At 49.9% G+C, this 20,306-nt stretch overlaps 1 protein-coding gene and 1 pseudogene across 24 annotated transcripts in view; one reads left to right on the top strand and one right to left on the bottom strand.

Annotated features, from left to right (window-relative positions):
• Positions 1–19,271, top strand: part of CACNA1C (calcium voltage-gated channel subunit alpha1 C) — a 632,951-nt gene extending 613,680 nt beyond the window's left edge. For 23 of the 24 annotated variants that reach the window (XM_081820959.1, XM_081820957.1, XM_081820954.1 and 20 more), the window contains 5 exons: positions 3,792–3,920; positions 7,004–7,110; positions 7,406–7,509; positions 9,438–9,773; positions 11,697–19,271. In XM_081820959.1, the coding sequence (XP_081677085.1) occupies positions 3,792–3,920; positions 7,004–7,110; positions 7,406–7,509; positions 9,438–9,773; positions 11,697–11,999 (979 nt within the window). In that variant the 3' untranslated portion in view covers positions 12,000–19,271. The remainder of the gene's footprint in view (positions 1–3,791; positions 3,921–7,003; positions 7,111–7,405; positions 7,510–9,437; positions 9,774–11,696) is intronic. The other variant, XR_014145548.1, reaches the window with a different exon arrangement.
• LOC102745930 (thymocyte nuclear protein 1 pseudogene) lies at positions 4,498–5,316 on the bottom strand (annotated as a pseudogene).
• Positions 19,272–20,306: the final 1,035 nt, after the last annotated feature.

Here is a 20,306-nt window from a genome sequence, read left to right as displayed (position 1 = left end):
CTTAACACCCACTTTCAAGTGGCCCCATGGACACCTATGTGGCCTGGGCATTTAATGGTGTCTGATGACAGCCAAGTCAGATTGGCCATCAGTCTACCTTACTGTCTGGAAGAATGGCTGGTGAAACCACCTGGAAGCAATGTTGGGTGAGTCCTTCTACTCAAGAGATATATGTGGAGGCCTTCCATGCTCAGGGCAGTGTGCTCAGCTCTGAATTTTGTATGCTGATCTGAAAGGTTAGCTTTGCACAGGGGAGTATCAGAGTTCAAGTGGCTGGCCCATGCCTGTCTTGGTGGCCCCTCCCTTTTCTGCAAACCTCCTACGAACTTCAGGGACTCAGTTCTGGTGCCATTTTCTCCCTTGCTCCCCGTATCAAAATCTCTTCTTTAGGAAGGCTCATTATGTCCATCATTAGCGTCTCAGTCTGAGCTAATACCTCCTTCAGAGGGTATTTTCCTATTAAACTGTGGTCTGTATTAAATGAAGGGAGAGTGGTTTTTAAAAGAGACATCGGAGGATTTTCTTCTTCTCCCCACAGATCCCTCTATCCATGAACTACAGTACACGCAAGCACCTAGCACAATGCCTAGCACATAGTAAATGCTCACTAAATACTGGCTCCCTCCCTCCCTGCACAGTGAGAAAAACGACACCCAAGGCAGTAAGCTTCAGCTTGGTGAGGAGGAACAAGTTAAGCCAAGTTGTAGCTCTGGGGTCTCAGCCTTCATGTTGCAGCTCAAGGCTAAGTGCAGTGGCCCAACACTGGCTTTGCTTTTGCTGGGGACGGGCCAGCATGTCTTGTACACAGTGGCCCCTGAGAAGTGGTGTTGCCTGCCTGCTGCCATTCTCCGTCTCCAGCTCATCCCATGATGGCTCCCCAAAACTCCTTTCACTTTCCCTCTTCCCACCCCATCAAGAGCCTTCAACATTTCATCTGTCCTTACTGTGGGATGGGCAGCCACCTGGTAGGGCCTGCTCCAGAGAACCGGGTAGGTACCCGAGGAGGGTAGCTTCCTGAGTTGCCACAGCTCAGAGGCCCTGGGTCAAATCTAGGGCACTGATCCAGCGCTCGGCCCTGAGAGGATTAACTGGGATCTTTCCCTCATGCCTTCATGGGTTTGGGAGTAAAGCGAGCCCCAGCATTCAGGATCTATAGGAAGAAAGACTGAGGGAGGTACTGAGAGGCACAGACGGGAAAAGGGAGAACACCTGGGCCAAAGGGTGAGCAGAATCATCCAGGGCACACCCTGGTGCCCGAGGGTCTCAAGCTCAGCAGGGACTCAGGCTCACTGCCCAGGAGAACAAACCCATCGACGTGAGGCTTCTAGTCTTTGCCGTCACTCTAAGGAGCCAATGTCAAACCCAAAGGCATGGCAGTATGTGACCCCAGGAACTTCCTGGCTCTGCCCAACCAGCAACCAAAGGCCCAGCTTTCTCTAGCAGAGGGAGAGGACAGCACTTTCAGGACCCACCCAACCCATATAGAGCAGCCCAAGCCTGTTTTAAAAGCTTGACCTTTCCACCTTATAAAAACCCCATCACATCTGTTAATTCATTTGTTACTCATGACAAGCCTCTGAGTCAAGCAGGGCATACGCTACTCCAATTTTATTGATGGGGATACCGAAGCATGGGGGATGGGCCAGTGACTCATGCCGGAGGGCAACTGAATTGGGGTCAGAACTCAGATCTCCTTGGGTCGTAACCCAGAGATGCTTATTCTGTATGGAATCCTGATCCTGATCTTACTGTTTCCATGGCTCTGCTGCCTCATCAGCAACTGTGGGAGGAAGAGGCCACAGCGGTTGTGTGAGTGTGTGGGCATGTGTGTGCACGTGTTCACTGTGTGAGTGTGTGGGCACATGTGTGCCTGTTCACTGTGTGTGTGGGCATGTGTGTGTGCATATTCACTGTGTGAGTGTGTGGGTGCGTGTGGGCGAGTTCACTGTGTGTGTGGGCATGTGTGTGTTCACTGTGTATGTGGGTACATGTGTGTTTAATGTATGAGTGTGTGGACACGTGTGTGTGTGTTCACTGTGTGGGCACGTGTGTGTTTGTGTTTGCTGTGTGGGTGCATGTGTGCGCATGTTCACTGTGTGTGTATGCGTGTTCAATGTGTGGGGGGGCGTGTGTGCGTGTGTTCACTGTGGGTGTGTGGGCGCATGTGTGTGCGTGTTCGCTGTGTGTGTGGGCGCGTGTTCGCTGTGTGAATGTGGGCACGTGTGTGCTTGTGTTCGCTGGGTGTGTGGGCAGGTGTGTGGGTGCGTGTTCACTGAGAGTGTGGGCACATGTTCACTGTGTGGGCGTGTGTGTGCATGTGTTTGCTGTGCGTTTGGGCAGGTGTGTGGGTACATGTGTGCGCATGTTCGCTGTGTGTGTACACGTGTTCGCTGTGTGGGTGTGTGGGCATGTGTGTGCATGTGTTCACTGTGTGGGTGTGTGGGCGCATGTTCACTGTGCGGGTGTGTGGGTGTGTGTGTGCGCGTGTTCACTGTGGGTGTGTGCATGTGTTCACTGTGTGGCTGAGTGGGCACATGTGTGCGCATGCTCGCTGGGTGGGAGTGTGGGCAGGTGTGTGGGTGAGTGTGTGCGCGTGTTCGCTCTGTGTGTGTGCGCGTGTTTGCAATGTGGGCATCTGTGTGCATGTGTTTGCTGTGTGGGTGTGTGGCTACGTGTGTGGGCATGTGTGGGCACGTGTTCGCTGTGTGGGTGTGTGGGCGGGTGTGTGGGCGTGTGTGTGCACGTGTTCACTGTGGGTGTGTGGGCGTGTGTTTGTTGTGTGAGTATATGGGCGGGTGTGTGGGTGCGTGTGTGCGTGTGTTCACTGTGTGGGTGTGTGGGCGGGTGTGTGTATGCGTGTGTGGGTGTGTGGGCGCGTGTGTGCGTGTGTTCACTGTGTGGGTGTGTGGGCGTGTGTTCCTTGTGTGAGCGTGTGAGCTGGTGTGTGGGCACGTGTGTGCATGTGTTTGCTGTGTGGGTGTGAGGGCGCACGTGGGCACATGTTTGCTGTGTGGGCATGTGTGTGTGTGTTCGCTGTGGGTGTGTGGGCGCGTGTTCGCTTTGTGTGTGGTTGGGTGTGTGGGCGCGTGTGTGCTCGTGTTCGCTGTGTGGATATGTGGGCGGGTGTGTGGGCGCGTATGTGTGTGTGTTCGCTGTGTGGGTGTGTGGGTGCGTGTGGGCGTGTGTGTGTGCATGTTCGCTGTGTGGGTGAGTGGGCGCCTGTGGGCGCGTGTTTGCTGTGTGGGTGCGTGTGTGTGCGTGTTCACTGTGGGTGTGTGGGCGGGTGTGTGGCGTGTGCTCGCTGTGTGGGTGCCTGCATGTTCACTGTGTGGGTGAGTGGGCACGTGTGTGCGCGTGTTCGCTGTGTGGATGTGTGGGCGCGTGTGTGGGTGTGTGTGTGTGTGTTCACTGTGTGGGTGTGTGGGCGCGTGTTCACTGTGTGAGTGTGTGGGCACGTGTGGGCGTATGTGTGTGCGTGTTCGCTGTGTGGGTGATTGGGCGTGTGTGGGCGCGTGTTCGCTGTGTGGGCGCGTGTGTGTGCATGTTCGCTGCAGGTGTGTGGGTGCGTGTGGGCGCTTGTTCACTGTGTGGGCGCGTGTGTGGGCATGTTCACTGTGTGGGTGAGTGGGCACGTGTTCGCTGTGTGGATGTGTGGGCAGGTGTGTGGGTGCGTGCGTGTGTATGCGTGTTCGCTGTGTGGTTGTGTGGGCGCGTGTGTGTGACGCCTCATCTGTGAGGGAACGGTGGGGGTAGCAGTTTCTGACTTCACTTCTCCCTCTTGGACCCTTCAGGTGCCACTCCCGGGAGAGCCAGATAGCCATGGTGTGTCAGGAGGAGGTCTCTCAGGCCGAGCCCTATGACGTGCGGATGAGCGAAGACACCGAGTACTGCAGCGAGCCCAGCCTGATCTCCACAGAGATGTGAGTGCTGCTGCCTCGGCCCGGGCCAGCCCATATGTAGGACAGGGTCTGGGGGTGAAGGGCAGCTCCCTGGAATCCCTCCTCTGGGTAGGACTTGGGGAAGGGGGGTCCCATGTCAGAAGAACACCTGCAAAGCATCTGTCACCTCATGCGGGAGATGGATGTATGCCCCCGCCCACACCCACACACACATACGCACACGTACACACATACACATCACTGTCCCTGGTTAACTTGGCCTTTCCTCGTGATACGGTGCTTTCAGGAAGACTTCAAAACATTGTCTCATAAACTTTTTTTTACTGAAACCAACTGTCATAAATATATTTTATAGTGAGACTCAGTACACACACACACACACGCACACACACTGGCAAATAAATGTTCATGAAACTACTTATAATAAAGCCACCCAGCAGAGGGCACTGTTGGCAAACAGTGGCTGAGGTTTTTGTCAGTGCTGGAATTTTTTAAGAGGTTTTTTAAAATAACTACAAGTCTAGACCCATTAGAAGGTTGTGACATTTACTTAATTATGATCATCACTTTCTTTTATATTAATGTTTTATTGAAAAAGGTACATGAAAACCACCTATGTACACAGCCCCAGATGAACATAACAAACAAGTCTCCTCACACCTTCTTTCGTCTTACAAAAGCTTGACTTCTCTGGAGTCTTGTCTTGCCCATTCCAGCCACAGTGTCCCAGTTAACTTGGTTCCTTTTCCTGCAGCCTCAAAATAAAATCAAACTCCTCTTGGGTCAGGGGCTGAATGGAGAGTATCTGGCAAGTGGAGAGAGCCCTATTTTTTAAGGGGCCTCCAGTGGCTTTGTGAGCTTGGAGATGGGTTTTGAGCTCAGGCACCAGGGTCATGAAACACTTCATCTGAACAAACTGTACATCGACCTTGGACCATTTGGGGTTGTCTTCTTTGCTGGATGGGTCATAATGGGGATTATTTTTCTCAAACGGTGTGTGGTCTGGGGACGCCTACCTCACAAGCTTCACAGATCCTGCGATGCCTGGTTCTTCACAGTTGCTCTGGTAGAAGGCTTCTTTCTCCCGCTTCAGGGCCCCAGGGAAGTTCTGGGGCTGGGAGTTGTGAAGGCCATCCCAGCATGCTGTCTGCTTGGGCTGTGCTTTACGATCCCCAGGGCTGAACTTCACCTCTACACCTTTGTCTAGTTGGCTTTCTGGCTCTGACATCATCAGCCAGTAACTGCTTAGATTCTTCCCACCATTTTTAGAGGCTGAAACTTTTTGAGGGCTGGAGTTATCCCCTTGAGCTGATGCCCCCGCTGGTTTCTTAGTCTTGGTACATCTTCTTACGAGGTCCTTACTGTCCGGCCCAGCAGGCTCAGCAGCCCCAGCCAGCTCCTTCCGCCGGCTAAGCATGGTTTCCCTCCAGGGGCTGAAGAGCAGAGGATTCTGAAATCAACCGAGACATATGAGAGGCAATTCTGTATCTGCCCCCAGAAAACACCCCCCAGGTGCCAGAAGGCCAGGCCATGATCAGCACTTTAAAAGAAAGAACAGCATAATACAGAATAGCATAGGTTAGAATAAGACAATAGATAATAGTGTATCCAATGTCACAGAGGTATTATTTAGTGAAATATTTGTTTAATTGCCAATACATATATCCGTGTACTGAATCTCATAAAATGTATTTATGACTGTGGGTTGCATTCAAAAAGTTTAAGGTGCATTGTTTTAGAAGCTTTGCTAAAAGCACTTTATAATAAGGAAGAACCAGCTCCTCATCCTTTTGATTTTTAGAGACTGCAAATTTTTACATGGCCACATACCCTAGAAATCAGGAAAAGCATATGCTTCAATCCATTTTGGCTCTGGTGCTTGGTGCATCCAGGCACTCTGCTAGATCATGAATAAACCGGCCTCGGCACTCAAGGATATTTTTCAAACCAGTTAAGATCTCAGAAGAGGGAGATAACATGGAGATTTTCACTCACAGAGTAGTACAAGCAATGAAGGGGACAGACATTCAGAGGAGGTTGAGGTCAAGGTGACCATAACAGGCTCCTGGCACAAGATCAAATAGAAGCTGGGTCTTCAAGAGTGGGTACAATTTGGATAAGAAGAAAATACAATAGGGAAAGCTTACCATGTTGAAAATGAGAAGAAAGGTTTGGAGGTTTTTTGGTCAGAAATTTTCCTGCACATGTACCAAGGATCAAAGCCAGTATGCTAGGAGCAGGGACGGCCACACATTCTCTGCCCTCAAAGCATGTGGAGTTACACCAGGGACAGAGTCAGTGGTCTCATCTGTAAAGTGAAGGGGTTAGAAAGCACCTGTCTTCTTGGCCGGCAGGCTACTCCCCCTGGGGACTGTGAAATCAATTTAGTGGATTGCAACTGACATTGTTTAGTGACATAGAAAAGACTGAAGTAGAATAGAAACCACCAGAGGGCAATGCATGCAAAAAAGGTAAATATGGTTCAAGAAGTTGAGTTCGATTAGGTGTGTATATAAATGGGACAATGTACAGTCTATTTCTCATTGTGAGTCCCCATCCAAAAGGCCTAGCAGCCAGGCCCCTTACAGCTATTCACTGACTGGCTGACTGGAGATTTGTCCGTAGGCAGCTGCTTATGTGGCTTGATGATGAAGGGTGGGCAGGCCAGGGAGAAATTAGGGAGAGGGGGAGAAGTTTGGGCTGAAGTCGGGAGTGGTCAGGGTAACTAGCATCCACATATGTAAACAGAGGAGCCTAGGCTGTTCCTGGAAAGAACCTTGTGGGCCTAACATTTTTTGCCAACTTTCTCACCAACTTTGACTCAAGAGTGCTTCTACTGCCGAAAATCAGAAATGCGAGGCTTCTGAGCAGACAGGCTGTGGGTGAGGAGCCGGGAACATCCGTGATGTGGGAGAGCCAGGCCGAGCCTGGCTGGGGGGGGGGAGCGAGCTCCTGTCGCCCGTTCCCCGAACCTTTACCAAAGCACAAAGCAGGGGTTCCCTTTACTAAGGAAAAAAGCAAACTGCCTTCAGGGGGTGGCAGCTCTCCGTATGGGGTGGCGCTTCCCGGCTCGCAGAATAAGCACTAGGAGTTCTCTGTTCCAGGTTCTCCTATCAGGACGATGAAAATCGGCAATTAACACCACCTGAGGAGGACAAGAGAGGCGTCCAGCAATCTCCAAAGAGGGGTTTCCTCCGCTCTGCCTCACTAGGTAAATACTCACCTCTCTCTCTCTTCAGATGTGGCGGGTCAGGCACTCGAGTGACTGGCTCAGACAGCCCCACGCAGGGGCTGGGCAGATTTCCAGAGCAATGAGACGGGATTCCAAGGCCAGGGCTTGCGGGGCTGGGATTTGGCCGTATGCTACGTGTTATGAGAGGCGAACGGTAGGGAGGTGTTGACTCCGGGGCCACTCACACGGCTCCTTGCACCCCCCATGGTCTGAGGCTCACAGACCTGGGTCCCTTTTCCCTGTGCTGATCACAGTTCTTTGGCTGGCTTTGCAGGTCGAAGGGCCTCCTTCCACCTGGAATGTCTGAAACGACAGAAGAATCAAGGGGGAGACGTCTCTCAGAAGACAGTTCTGCCCTTGCATCTGGTTCATCATCAGGTAGCCCAGACTTTAGGAGGCATCACTGGCCAGCACCCCGCAGGCTACACAACCCCCGTGCTTATGGCAAATCCCAAGACCCCACTCAGTCCTCCTGTCTTGGACCACTGATAGCTCTAGCCCCTGGCCCTAACAGCCCCACATGAGGGGGCTCGTCCATGCAAGTGAGAACCTTAACAAGGTCTGTCGTTTCCCCGGGGGGGTGGAGGGACATCTAGGAAATACTGGCGAACAGGAGCTCCTCACACGGTTCAGAAGGATCGGCAGCTCCAGTATTCTGCCTGACCTTCTTCCTACAATGGCACAGATGTTCCCTCCACAGACATCGGCTTACACCACAGAGCACTCGGGCAGGCGTAATCATACCTAGAGTTGCAAGATACCTGGAGATCTAGCTGCACACAGACCCATCCCCCGAAATATAGAAATGATTAAAGAATCTGCCAGCAACATGATCAGGAGTAGAGACTGATGTCCAAGGAGAACAGGTTCAGAAGATTCGATAATTGAAATATCTCTTGGCATGGCTGACTCCAGCTGAGCCAGTGAAATCCAAGACACAGTATCCCACATGTTCTCAGTATCTTAGAACTAATGGAAGCCTCAAAGAATCAAAGACCAGTCCCTTACCTCTAGGCAAATTAGAGCCCAAATTTCCCAAACTTTTTTCCTCTCTAAGTATATACTCCCTCACCACAAGCCTATGCATTAAATGGGGTTTTTTTTAATACCCAAGGGCACTCGTCTGCCAATCAAAGCTTATAATGTGCTTAAGATGGCCAGTGTGGCTCAGCTAAGTTGGTATTATTTCAGCTCACAGTACTCACCGTTTTGCTTAGCCTGTGTGGCTTTGCCAGCAGACAGATGATTTCCGTGGGGCCTTCTGGAGGATTGAGCATAGCCTTACACTTCCCTCAGATCTCCAGGGAACCAGCAACCCCAGGCTGGGGACTGTCCAGGGCTGTGGGCAGAAGAGACCAGCAGGTCGACTGGGGGCAAGGGGACACTGTGTGTGCTATTTTTAAAGATTTCTAGAAGTCCATTTCACCCATGTGTTCTTACCATGCTACGGGAAAGAACCTATTCTTTATTTACACTTGCCCCTCCATGCCTTCCCACTGCCCCCCCCAACCCGGCTGCAGCGTTCCCTTCCCTCTGCCTCTCAGCTGGACTCTCCCACTGCACAGTGCCACTCTCCGTGGACACCAGCTCAGAGCGGGTCCTTGTGGTACTGACACGAGTGCCAGGCCCCAGCCTCAGGATTCTCAAGCATAATGGGGGCCAGAAGACACAACATGTAAACAGTTTAATCACAATACAGTGTAAGATTTGAACAACAGTAAAAAAAAAAATTTAAATTAAAAAAACAAAAAACAGAAGATTTGAACAACAGTTCGGAGAAGACCTGAGCTAAGCATCAGTAGGACATGATTCATGGCCTGATTAACTGTAAAAATTAAAACCAAGTACTGGTTCTGTCTAGATCTTTGTGGTGCACAGTATACTTCTTCACAGGCTTTATTTCACTTGGACCTCATGTCAATCCCACAAGATAGGGAGATAGAGGGCATTAGTGTCCTGATTTTACAGATGATGAGGGCAGCATTCTTTCTAGACTACTGATGAGAAAACCAAAAGCCAGAGGATTCTCAGCTGCCCGGCGATAGGGCCAGTGATAAGAAGGGGATGCTCTTGATTCCACTCCGTCACAGCTTTCTGAACTTAGAGGAGAAAGCGAGCCCCTCAGACTGGCACGATCACAAAATCTATCTTAGGGTGGCAGAAGCTAACCCAGGGTCTCGATGAGGTCGGAGCCAGAGGGCTGACAGGCGTGGGCCCCGGGTGGGTGGGACTAGCTGGGAGCAGGAGCTGCTGAGAAAGCAGAGGTCCGTCTCTCCCAGTAACTCGAGCTCCTTGTGTGTCCACAGGCATTGGCAGTGGCTGGCCTGAGCCCCCTCCTGCAGAGAAGCCATTCCCCCAGCACGTCCCCCAGGCCGTGCGCCACCCCCCCAGCCACACCGGGCAGCCAAGGCTGGCCCCCACAGCCGATCCCCACCCTGAGGCTGGAGGGCGCCGAGTCCAGTGAGAAACTCAACAGCAGCTTCCCGTCCATCCACTGCAGCTCCTGGTCAGGGGAGCCCACGCCCTGCGCTGGGGGCAGCAGCGCCATCCGGAGAGCCCGGCCGGTGTCCCTCACTGTGCCCAGCCAGGCTGGGGCCCGGGGCAGGCAGTTCCACGGCAGTGCCAGCAGTCTGGTGGAAGCGGTAAGTGACCCTGGGCCGCACGGCACGCGGGGGAGGGAAAGGCCGAGGGCAGCTCAGGGACTTCGCATGAGGAACTGAGACGGGAGTCCCTGGTCCTTTCCCAAGTAGAATGGATGTCAAGTCTCTTGGCCAGAAAGACCCGCACCCCCAGGGAGGAGGGCATGGTCTGCAGAGAACTGTGATCACACAAGACGCTAGAGGCTGCTTCTTGGGCAGGGCCTGCCACAGAGGGAGAAAGGACTGAGTAGCATATCCCTGCCGCAGGCCAGAGAACGCCCCCCAGGGCCCAGGGCTCACGGTACAGCCAGAGGGGAGCTCTGACTACGCCAGATGCAGGGGTGAGCCTGGGCTGTGTTTGCACACATAGAAAGTCAGGATCTGTGGAACTCGAGCCTGGGGTGCATTAGAATAACCTGGGGAGCTTTGGAAACCTAGGACACAGTAAATGGGTATTTTTTAAAGCCTTGCGATGATCCTAATGCACAGCCAGGGTTGAGAATCACTATTCTAGAACAAGAGTGCTTCCAGGTCCTCTATCCTCTGCCCTGGCCAGAGCATCTAGTGCGACCCTGGCACCACATTTTAGGGGACTTTGACAAACTGGAACAAGCCCAAAGGGACACGGCAAGGGATTGGCAAGGTCCCTAGAAGTGATCTCATATGAGCACTGGTCAAGGGAGTTAGGGAAGCAAACCAAGAAAGGGGGTGGCTTAGGAGGCCACAAGGGGCATCTCCAACTGTAAGGTCCCTCATGTCCTGGGCAGGGGGTCTCGAGTGCAGGACTGGAGCGACACATCAAACTGACAGGCAGGCAGATTTCAGGTTACATGAGGAAGACCTTTCCAACAGAGCTTTCCCAAAATGAGGAGGGCTTTCCTATAAAGGAGTGAGCCCGCCATCGCTGGACATATGCAAGCAGAGACAACACCCATCCGGTCATCAGGCTGTCGTGCAAGAGGTGGAGAGTTAAACCAGATGACTTCTAAGGTCCCTCCTAGCTCCAAAACCCCTGTCCTTCACTTGGCCTTGGTTATCCCTCATTCAGTTGACAAATCCCAATTGAGTGCCGACCATGTGCAGGCACTGTTCTAGGTGTGGGGATACAGCCGAGAGACAGTTTCTGCTCTCAGGAGCCCATGCCGTGGTGAGGAGAGACAGATCGTAAATAAGCATGGATGTAGCATGTCCCACAGGGTGGGAGCTCTGAAGAAAACTTAAGCAGGACAGGAAATAAAGAGTGATGGGAGCAGGGCAAACGGACCTGGGAGAAAGGCATTCAGGCTTCACTATTAATCCCCTGCCCTTGGCTCAGCAGCTGGTCTCCCCGAAGCCGGTCACTAAAGCAGCCGCTAGGAAGGAGGGAGCAGCCCTAGGACCGCCTGCTGGCCCTTTGGAGCTGGGGCGGAGGCAGGTGCAAACCTGGCGTTTTGCACACATCCTACGCCAGGATCCTCACCCCCACGAAGGCAGCCAGCCGCAGTGGGGAAGGGGCACAAGTTTAACAGTTTCCCCAAAGAGAGTGAAGGTTTCTGGGCAAGAATAATAGGGGGGCATCTAGGGGTGCCAGGGAGGAGAAAAGACAGGGCAGGCTGGGTTCTGCCTGAGCCACGGTACAGCAGCACCCCGCGGCCCCTCTGCGAGCCAAGTCTTCAGGTGTTCGACAACAGTTGTTGAGTATCCTACCCAAAACAGCTCTCCTCCAGCCTACACATCCCTGACACCTTTGGGCAATGCTCCGGGTCAGCTCCTTTCCTGGGAGCACCCCTCCCACCACGCCCGCGCGCACACACACACACACACACACACTCACTTCCCGAAGTCACCAGGCCCAGGCCCCTTGCTCCAGCCCTAAAGGGAAGAGTTGACCTCCAGGAATAATGTTCCTCTTTGGTTCTTCTTCATGGCCCTCCCTCCCCACTTCAGGTCTTGATTTCAGAAGGACTGGGGCAGTTTGCTCAAGATCCCAAGTTTATCGAGGTCACAACCCAGGAGCTGGCTGATGCCTGTGACATGACCATAGAGGAGATGGAGAACGCCGCTGACAACATCCTCAGTGGGGGCACCCAGCAGAGCCCCAACGGCACCCTACTACCTTTTGTTAACTGCAGGGACCCGGGGCAGGACAGAGTGGGGGGCCAAGAGGGCGAGAGCTGCACCACGGCTCGGGCGTGTCGGAGGAGCGAGGAGGAGCGCCAGGACAGCAGAGCCCACGCCGGCAGCCTGTAGTCGCTAGGGCTGGGGAGACGCTGGGTTTTTTATTTGTTTCAATGTTCCTAATGGGTTCGTTTCAGAAGTGCCTCACTGTTCTCGTGACCTGGAGTTAACCGGAACAGCGTCTTCATTCATTTCGTTGGGACAAGACGCAGAGTTGGGTGGTGTGCAGAATCCGTTTTCCGGGGGGAAGGAAGGCAGCAACCCCAGTTTGTGTTGTGTCCACAGAGGTAGAGTGGTGAGGAGGAGTAGAAGAATCAGGGAGGGAGAGCAAGAGAAGAGATGCCTGCCCTCACCTCCGGGCATGAAAGAGAACCTCAGCTTCCTGCGGTAGCCCTCACCAAAAGGACCCTATGTCAAACGGGTGTCTTTCAACTTTGCTTGTAAAAAAAAAAAAAATCATTTTGCACATATTCTGTATGAGCCTCACTGTCTCCATAGAGCCGGGGCCCTGTGGATTTGCAGAAGGAAGCAGGGGTGTGACTGCAGCGAGGACCCAGCCCCGTCCCAGAGAGGGACGAGGTGCAGCCCGAGGCAGCAGGAGCTCGGGAGCAGAAGGGAGCGGAGGGCGAGGGCTGTGTGCGGCCCCCAAGGCCCAGGCTCCCCGCCGCGCCCCGCCCGTCTGCATCAGGACCAGCGTCCCTGCACGGGCCCACCGAGCTCCAGCCCAGCGGCTGGGCCTGCATCGGGGCGACGGGGCGCTGGCACCGCCTGCCAGGGAAGGGGCAGCCGGCCCTTGACAAGACGAGGTGGTGCTGAGCTTCTTGTTGAGCGCTCTTTTGTTTTAGGGTTTGACATTTTTCTTGATAGCATGTTGCAGTTTTCGGGGGTTTTTTTGGTTTCTGTTTTATTTTAATTTTGTTTTCCCAGGGGGAGGGGAGGAAGAAGTGTTTACAAAGCTTTGTACACCCACCTTACTGTTTTCACTTTTGCAAATGTAAATCGGGTTTGGTTTTACTGTATTATTTAAACGGTTGTGGTTTTCTTTTTCTATGGTAGGTTCAATAGAGCCGCCGTAGGCAAGTTTTACCAGCCATTGTGTATGCGCAATAATTTGTTATAATTTCCGTAGGTAGTAACAAAAATTTTTTTGGTTTGGTTTTATAATTTAAAGGTAATGCACTTGATACGGTCTTGCACATATGGGTTATTGAGTTGGGTTCTTTTTAATGCGAGGTGTATTTGTGGGTGCCAGAGAAAGGAAGATTGGATGAGCGAGTCTCTGCGAGTATGTGTGTGTTCTCTGTGTGTGTGTGTGTGTGTGTGTGTGTGTGTGTGTGGTGGGCTGTCTGGGCACCTGTCGTCCATGTGTATGTACACCCACACAGTGCGCCCGTGCGTGAATGAGTGTGTAGCTCCCCCTTTCTGGTCTAACTGTGGGGAGATCCGAATCTGGGGCCATTTGAAAGCAAAAACAAACCACTGTCTCTGCTTCTGAAATGGGAATCAGTAACTCTTTGCATTTCCTGTCCCACAAGATATGCAAAAACAATGCAATAATACTCATTTTAAAAATATAATTGTGAGTTGTGTTGGCATTAAAACTGTATTAAAAAAAAACGCAGAGAAATTTAAGGGAAAAACTCAAGAAGGCGTTTTGCTTCGATATATTCCGTGTAATGTTTTATTGCATTGATAATGTTTCTGTTGAAGAAACTGTTATACTTGAATTCAGGTCAGTTTCAGTATTTTACAAATATTTTTTTAAAACTGAATTGCAATTGTGCCAAGCGAATATAATGAATTGAATTAAGTTTGTTTTTGAATTCCCTTCTTGTATATTTTGCTGCATGTAAGTAAATCATTTTGTATTTGGAGTGTGACAAGCTTTACCCTTGAACTCTGAAGTGCTTTTCTATATGTGGTTGGGGAAAGGGAACGAATATTCTTTTAATTTGTACAATGAGCAAAGGTATCACCAGTGTAAATCATTATTCTGCGATCCACCAACAGGTTTGGACTTTACTGTTTTGCATATCTTGTGTTCGCTTCCGTTTCCCTCCATTTTTCCAAAACTATCTGATAAGTATACTTGTACTACATCTTGCTTTGAGAGACCAGGACATGTCTTAGTCCTGTCTTCACTCTACCCATTCTGCTCCAGTTCTCTGATTTGGACTTTGTCTAGGGGCAGTCCTGCACCAGAAGCATCAGCATCCCCCACGGAAGAGGTGGCTGGCTTTTCTGTTCACTTCCACAAACTTTCCTCAGTGGTCTCCTCAGGAAAGCGTACGCTGACTGAGAGGCTGGAGCTAGAGTCGGGCTGCCTGGAGGCCAGGGAATCCTCCCTCTGGCAACTGCTCTACCCAAATTCAGACAGCAGGGCCCAGAGAACAGCAACCAGGTAAAATCTTTGTCCATCCAAAAGTCAGCTCTGTCTTACTTCATCTTTTCCTCACTCGGGAGCAGGATTTCCTCCAGACCTACCCTAGTGTGTGTGGCAGCCGTGGAGGGGACCAGGACCAGGCAGGACACATCAGGAGGTCACAGTGATAGTGGAACCGGAGACTCTGTGGGAGCATCTCTTATGCGCAGTTTCGTCTGCCTAGAGCATCATCCTATCGGTGCTGTTTCCTTCAAATAGATTTCAACAATGATGGTTGAAAAGGAGGTGATTTGGGGAAAACAGGACCCAAACATCCAGGATTTACCCAGTGAATGTCTTCCAGTCCCAGTGCGCTCTCAGCCCTTATGTGAGCAACCTAGAAATTAAAGTCGGGAAAGTCAATTCCCCAGTGAAGACGAGTCTCACTTTCAAGGACTGATCCATGAAAAAGTGGAGAAACGTGCCGGATACTCCCAGGTTAACTTACAGTCTAGAAGCAGAAGGGTTTCTTCCTGTTTCTCCAAGCCCAACCCATCCAAATTTTTTTGGCTCCTTTTCAGTGCCATGAAGCCCTTCTAGAAATTACGGTTAGGTGTCGTCCTTTGTCTGGTTTCCCAAGATAGCTACCATTGTGCTGCTAAGATACTAGTTATGGTGGAGAGGGGAGCCCTTTTGGATTGATATCTGGTTTTTGCTGTATATTTGGTCCCTGGATAGAAATTTAGAATCTTAATTGACCACACACACATACACAAACACACACTCACGCCCAACACACGCACTCAACCTTCATGCTGCTTTATTTTTTCCTTTTGGACTTGTCTTCTGCATCACCAAATCCCGTTGGCCAGTGGCATGGGCTACAGGCTGGGCTCATGCCAACTCCCCCTAGAGCCCTGCCTAAGTGTGGCCCCTGGCTCTTCACCACTCACACCTACAGGGTCCCTTCTTCTTTCTAGTCAGCTCTGTCAGAAGACCGGCTAGGCTTGCACCCTGCAAGAACAATGGCAGCAGTGACAAGAGCACCTGGTGCTGTGCTGCTGGGAAGGAAAGGAGTTTCAGATGGGAGTTCCCTGTGTAGGGCAATGGGTCTTTCTGGCCTGACCTCATGATCGACTGGTATAGGACTGACATAGGACACCTGTCATCATGCAGACTGGTAAAATGAATCATGAAATCATGAACCTCCTCCGCAGTGTATTAAGTGATGTCTACCCTCCACCTAGAGCAGAACTGTGCCCATGACCATTAAATCTTCTGAGAACCCTTGAGTGGCAGCAGAAAGCTGTCAATGGCTGAGGACCAACGGGACTTGAAGAAGTGCCGTGTAAGTTCTGGGGGTTGGTAAACGATATTTATTTGTCCTCTGAATGGCCCAGACTCTTGTATTTCCACACTTTAGCTTTTTAATAATTAGGCATGTGCATGGCTATATTAAGCAGAGAGATTTTCAGTTGTCTCCTTTCTGCCTGTTTCTAGAAGTTTCTTTTTGGTCTTGAGGCAAAAAGAGGAGAATGTTTTCCTAGATTTTGGCTTGTTCCATGAATTTTTCTCTGTTCTGCTTCAGAGGCTATTATAGTCCCCCACCCCCCACCCTCTAACTTTGACTGGGAGGTCCAAGGACAAAGGAACAAGGCTTCCTTACTCTGTCTTGATCCTGTGACCCTGCTTCCAAACCTCAGGGGCTTGTCTGGAGCGAAGCTATCAGTTTCTCACAGACATTTTCCTTCCTGATCATTCAGCTATAGATAATAAGGCAACCTCAGGAGAAGGATACCTTTCAATGCCTGAGAAATAAGAACACCCTGAAAATGAGGAGTTTGGAAGTCATCAGAAGGGTTTCATCATTCTTAAAGGTCAAGACATGTAACAAGAAGCTAGTTTAGGCATACAGAATAACCCTGGTAGTCATGTTTTTAGCCTCATCAACCATAATTATACATGTTGCTAAGGAAGATGATGGCATCTCCATCCTGAGGGACCTAGAAAAGATGAAATATCATTGTCTAAGAGTTAGAAACTGTTTAGCAAAGAGGCCAGAAAAAGGCAATCTGGTTTCAAGAGGACCCACTTAAGACCCAATTTAGTAAAACACTTGCTGGTAAGAGTGCAGGCCAGTTCCATTTTTTTAAAGACACGGCTCTGGTTGGGGGAAAGTGTTGGCACAGAGAGAACTGGAGGGAAAATGCAGGCAAAGCAAAGGGCATGTCTTGACTCTTTATGCTCTGTTCCTATTTTCTGGAAAGAAGTGTCCAGTTAATCCACGCAATGGCCAGTACAGGGGAGAGGATCATGCCTCAAGGATCAACTTTGGAAAAAGTGAAGAATAAAATTGCAATCATTGTTTTACCAGACAATTCAACCTATCTGGCTAGATGTGGGATATCTGCCATTCTGTCTTTCCTCTTTGCTGGTGTCCCTCCCCTCATACTAGCTGGCATGCCACCTAAAACTGGCTCCTGTTGGGCAGAAGGCATGAAGGGAAGCCTAATGTCACTCACAGTGAAGCTCTTAGTCACCACATCCAGATTCCCCATCAGCTCCCTCTGAGGAGACACAAGGAAAAGAGACAAGGGACTAAAGTGTCTTACAGCAGTCAGGGATGGGGTTTTTTCCCCTTCCCCAAGCCTTTCTCTCTATTCCAGCCTCCTGCCCAGCCCTCCCTTTTCCTTCCTCCCCCCCGGTCTAGTCAGAAGAACAGAGAGTTGAAAGGAATCCAATGTGCAGATTCTTAAACAGTTTCTTTGTGAAGCTAGTTCTGGTTTTAACTTTTTTTTTTACTTCAAAACAATGAAACCTTGCTTTGTGAAGCCAGATACCAATGTAACAGGCAGTTTCTGCCAGACTCCCACATGGTTGGGAGACACTTGAACACCACACATACACACTTTCATCTTCATGCACACACGCATGCACACACGGGCGTGCACACATACACACACACACAAACACACTTCCTTAAGGGACAGGGGCTGGTGCTGGGGTTGAACTCTGCACAAATGATATTGTCCTCCCAGAGGGCTGAGCACTGTATAGAGAAACATGGAGAGTGAAGCAGAGTAACTTCCTTAGTAGAAATGGTGCCATCTGACCCTATTATTACTGTGAACTAAATATTATTTATCTACATTAAGAAATACAATTACTTCTACAATCAGATTTTTCCCTCATATGATTTTCAGAGGCTTGCTCCGGAGAAGATGCAGCAGTAAAGACTCTTCAGCTCGCTGGTATACTACAAAAGCCTTTTGATCGGTCTCTGAAAGGGAAATAGAGATTTCCAGCAGGATATATTGAGCTGAGTTGAACAAATCAACTCAATACTGAAAGTAGAGTCAGAGTTGGGACTTCCACAGAAATCCCCTCAGTCTCTACTGAATTAAGGAAGACAAGACAAAACTAGATAATTAAACAAAAGCTTGAAATGTTACATCACCAGAGTCAAATATTCTCCCTTCAGATCACATGCTGGCCTCTTCACGGCTGTACTCTCTTTTGGGGGGCATCCCATGCACCCCACTTTCCAGAATCTACTCTGATTTGGTAAGATTCCTAGAAAGGGCAGCATGACATTTAATCTACCATTAATCAGTCATTTACCACAAATTTGCCATCTAAAAATCACTCATGTACTTCATACATAAGAAAATGTTTCACCTAGGTCATTATCAAAGAAGTCTCTTGGTGGAAGAGGTTGTAAGTTTTAAGGAAGGGTAATTTCTATGTGAAGAAATACAGAAATGGACAGAGTGATTCCTTTTCACAGTTTGAGCCTGGAGAACTCCTGTTCTGATGTTCATGGAGCCTTCGAGGGTACAAGCAGAGGGATGAGGAAGATGAGAGTGAGCGGGCACCAGCCTCGGCAGTGAGTCACTGCCAAAGCTTGCTGAGGGCTGCAGGTCGCAGACACTGCATGAAGTCTCTCCTGAGCCTGCAACTGGGAGGGGGATGAGAAGGCTCCCTTCTATAGAGTCACAGGAAGAACAAAAGAGGACAGGTCACAGCGTCCTGTTCCAAGTCCCCTTCCCCTAAAATTTCCCAACATGGAGAAACAACATCAAGGCTTAAAAGAAAAAAACAAGTCTTGGGAAGGAGGGTCGACAATTGTAAACAAACAACCCTGTGCAAAGAGCTCCTTCATAAGGTAACTCCAGTGACCCAAATGCTATGGGCACTTTTTCTGCTTGCACACATCACACCACCCATGCATCGAGCTCCATCCCATTCCCCCAAATTTATAATCCATCTCTTAGTTTCTCAACTAGATTAGGCACCACCCCATAGCCACTTCCTGTCCTGCCCAGAACATGTGCTGTTCTCCCAGAGCCTCGTGGGAATAGAGTCTAGGACCAAATAGGCTGTGGCTATCAAAGGCATAAACAAATCTGGACAAGTGGTGGGTTCCCAGCCTGTGACGCACTAGAATGTCTATTACTCTCATAATCTGCTTGTTTTATTTTAATACCCTAGAGCTGCCAAGCAGAACTTGGGTCCACGTCAGAGGCTCCAGAATAGCCCCTCCTCCCTCCTCTCCTCATGTCCTCCTGCTCAGGCCCATCTTCATGCCCCCAAACCAGTCTGTATCACGCTTGCTCTCAGCACAACACAGAAAGATGAACAGTCCTCCATCATCATCCCCCCACCTGTCACCACCCCCACACCTTCTCCTCCAGGCTCCACGACTTCACGGTCTTACTGTTGTAAATACTGTTGTACAGTTTGTAATCATCAAATATTCCCGTTGTCAAAGGCCTCGCCTGCTGCGCCTTCTCAACCTCGAGAAAGGCCAAGGAATCTAGAAGGGGTAACCTTTCGAGAAGAGCTTCAGGGTCATCTCTGTGTGAGACGCTATGTATATTCCTGTAAGATTGCATTTTTATCTAAGGAATGATGTTATTTAAAAAAACAAAAAACAAAAAACAAAAAACAAGAATTGCAAATAAATTTCTTAACAATGTCTACACTGGTTTAATCGTATCTTCCCTCTTCCACATCCTTCCTCTTCTCCTGTTAGCTAGAGGTTACAAAAATACACTGAACTGCCAAATTACCCTCTCAGATCCTCCAAAGGTGGGGGGAGGCTGGGAAAAACATGTGAGATCTGAATCCAGTGATAATCTCTAACCTTATTTCAGCAATTTATCCAACTTTTCCTTCCAATGAAAAGGTTAACAGGAAAATGGTCAAAAGTTGACAAGGAGATAGAAGGAATTGAATGGATAATCCACAAAATAGAAGAGCAGTAACGCCCCCCACCCAAGTATTTGGAAAGGCACAAAATTGGTTTTGAATAAATGAAGGAAAGAAGGGGGAGGCAAAAAGAAGGAGGGAAGGGGAGATAAGATTATGTATATTAAAGTAATTTAAAGACTAAAAATGCAAGGTTCTCTTTTTTGTTTTGTTTTATTATTAAACTGGCTCTGACAAAGCTTCCAGAATAATTCCCTGTGTAAAAATAATTTGTCCCAGAAATCCATGTGTCTTAGTTGAACACAATTATAACAAGAGAAACCCTCCCACCCTCTCCCCATGGATGATCAAGTCCATTTTAGGAATTATAGGACATCAGACAACCTCCCTGCTTCTCCAGAGGCTCCCTCCTCTCCACCCCACCCCACCCAAACCCTGAGCTCTGGAGTCTAAGGTTGTATGAGAAGAACAGAGGAGTGGAAAGGCTGGAGAGAGTAGCTACTGGAGCAGGTTGGGAGAGCACTCCTCCAGGACCTGCACAAAAGGTTGCAACACATCAGCGGATCCAGTCATAATGAGAGTGCCAAAGTTTGCAAATGATACCTTTAACCAGCTAGAACAGATTCAGGATTTACCCTATAATAAAATTACCCTCCCTTGCATTTTGTATGTTTTGGAGTAAATGGGAGTAAAAGGAGGGGAAAGATAGCCCATGGCAGAAATTAAACATAGCCATAGGAGCATGTCACCATCCCTTCTGTTTTATAATTTGGTGTCAGCTGTTTGGGTCTGGCCTGGCCTGCAAA

The sequence above is a fragment of the Leptonychotes weddellii genome, chromosome 5 (genome assembly GCF_054177405.1).
Source record: "Leptonychotes weddellii isolate Sample4059 chromosome 5, ASM5417740v2, whole genome shotgun sequence".
NCBI classification, from domain to species: Eukaryota; Metazoa; Chordata; class Mammalia; order Carnivora; family Phocidae; genus Leptonychotes; species Leptonychotes weddellii.
The sequence above is the reverse complement of the archived record's forward strand: the minus strand, read 5'-3'. Positions and strand labels throughout refer to the sequence as shown.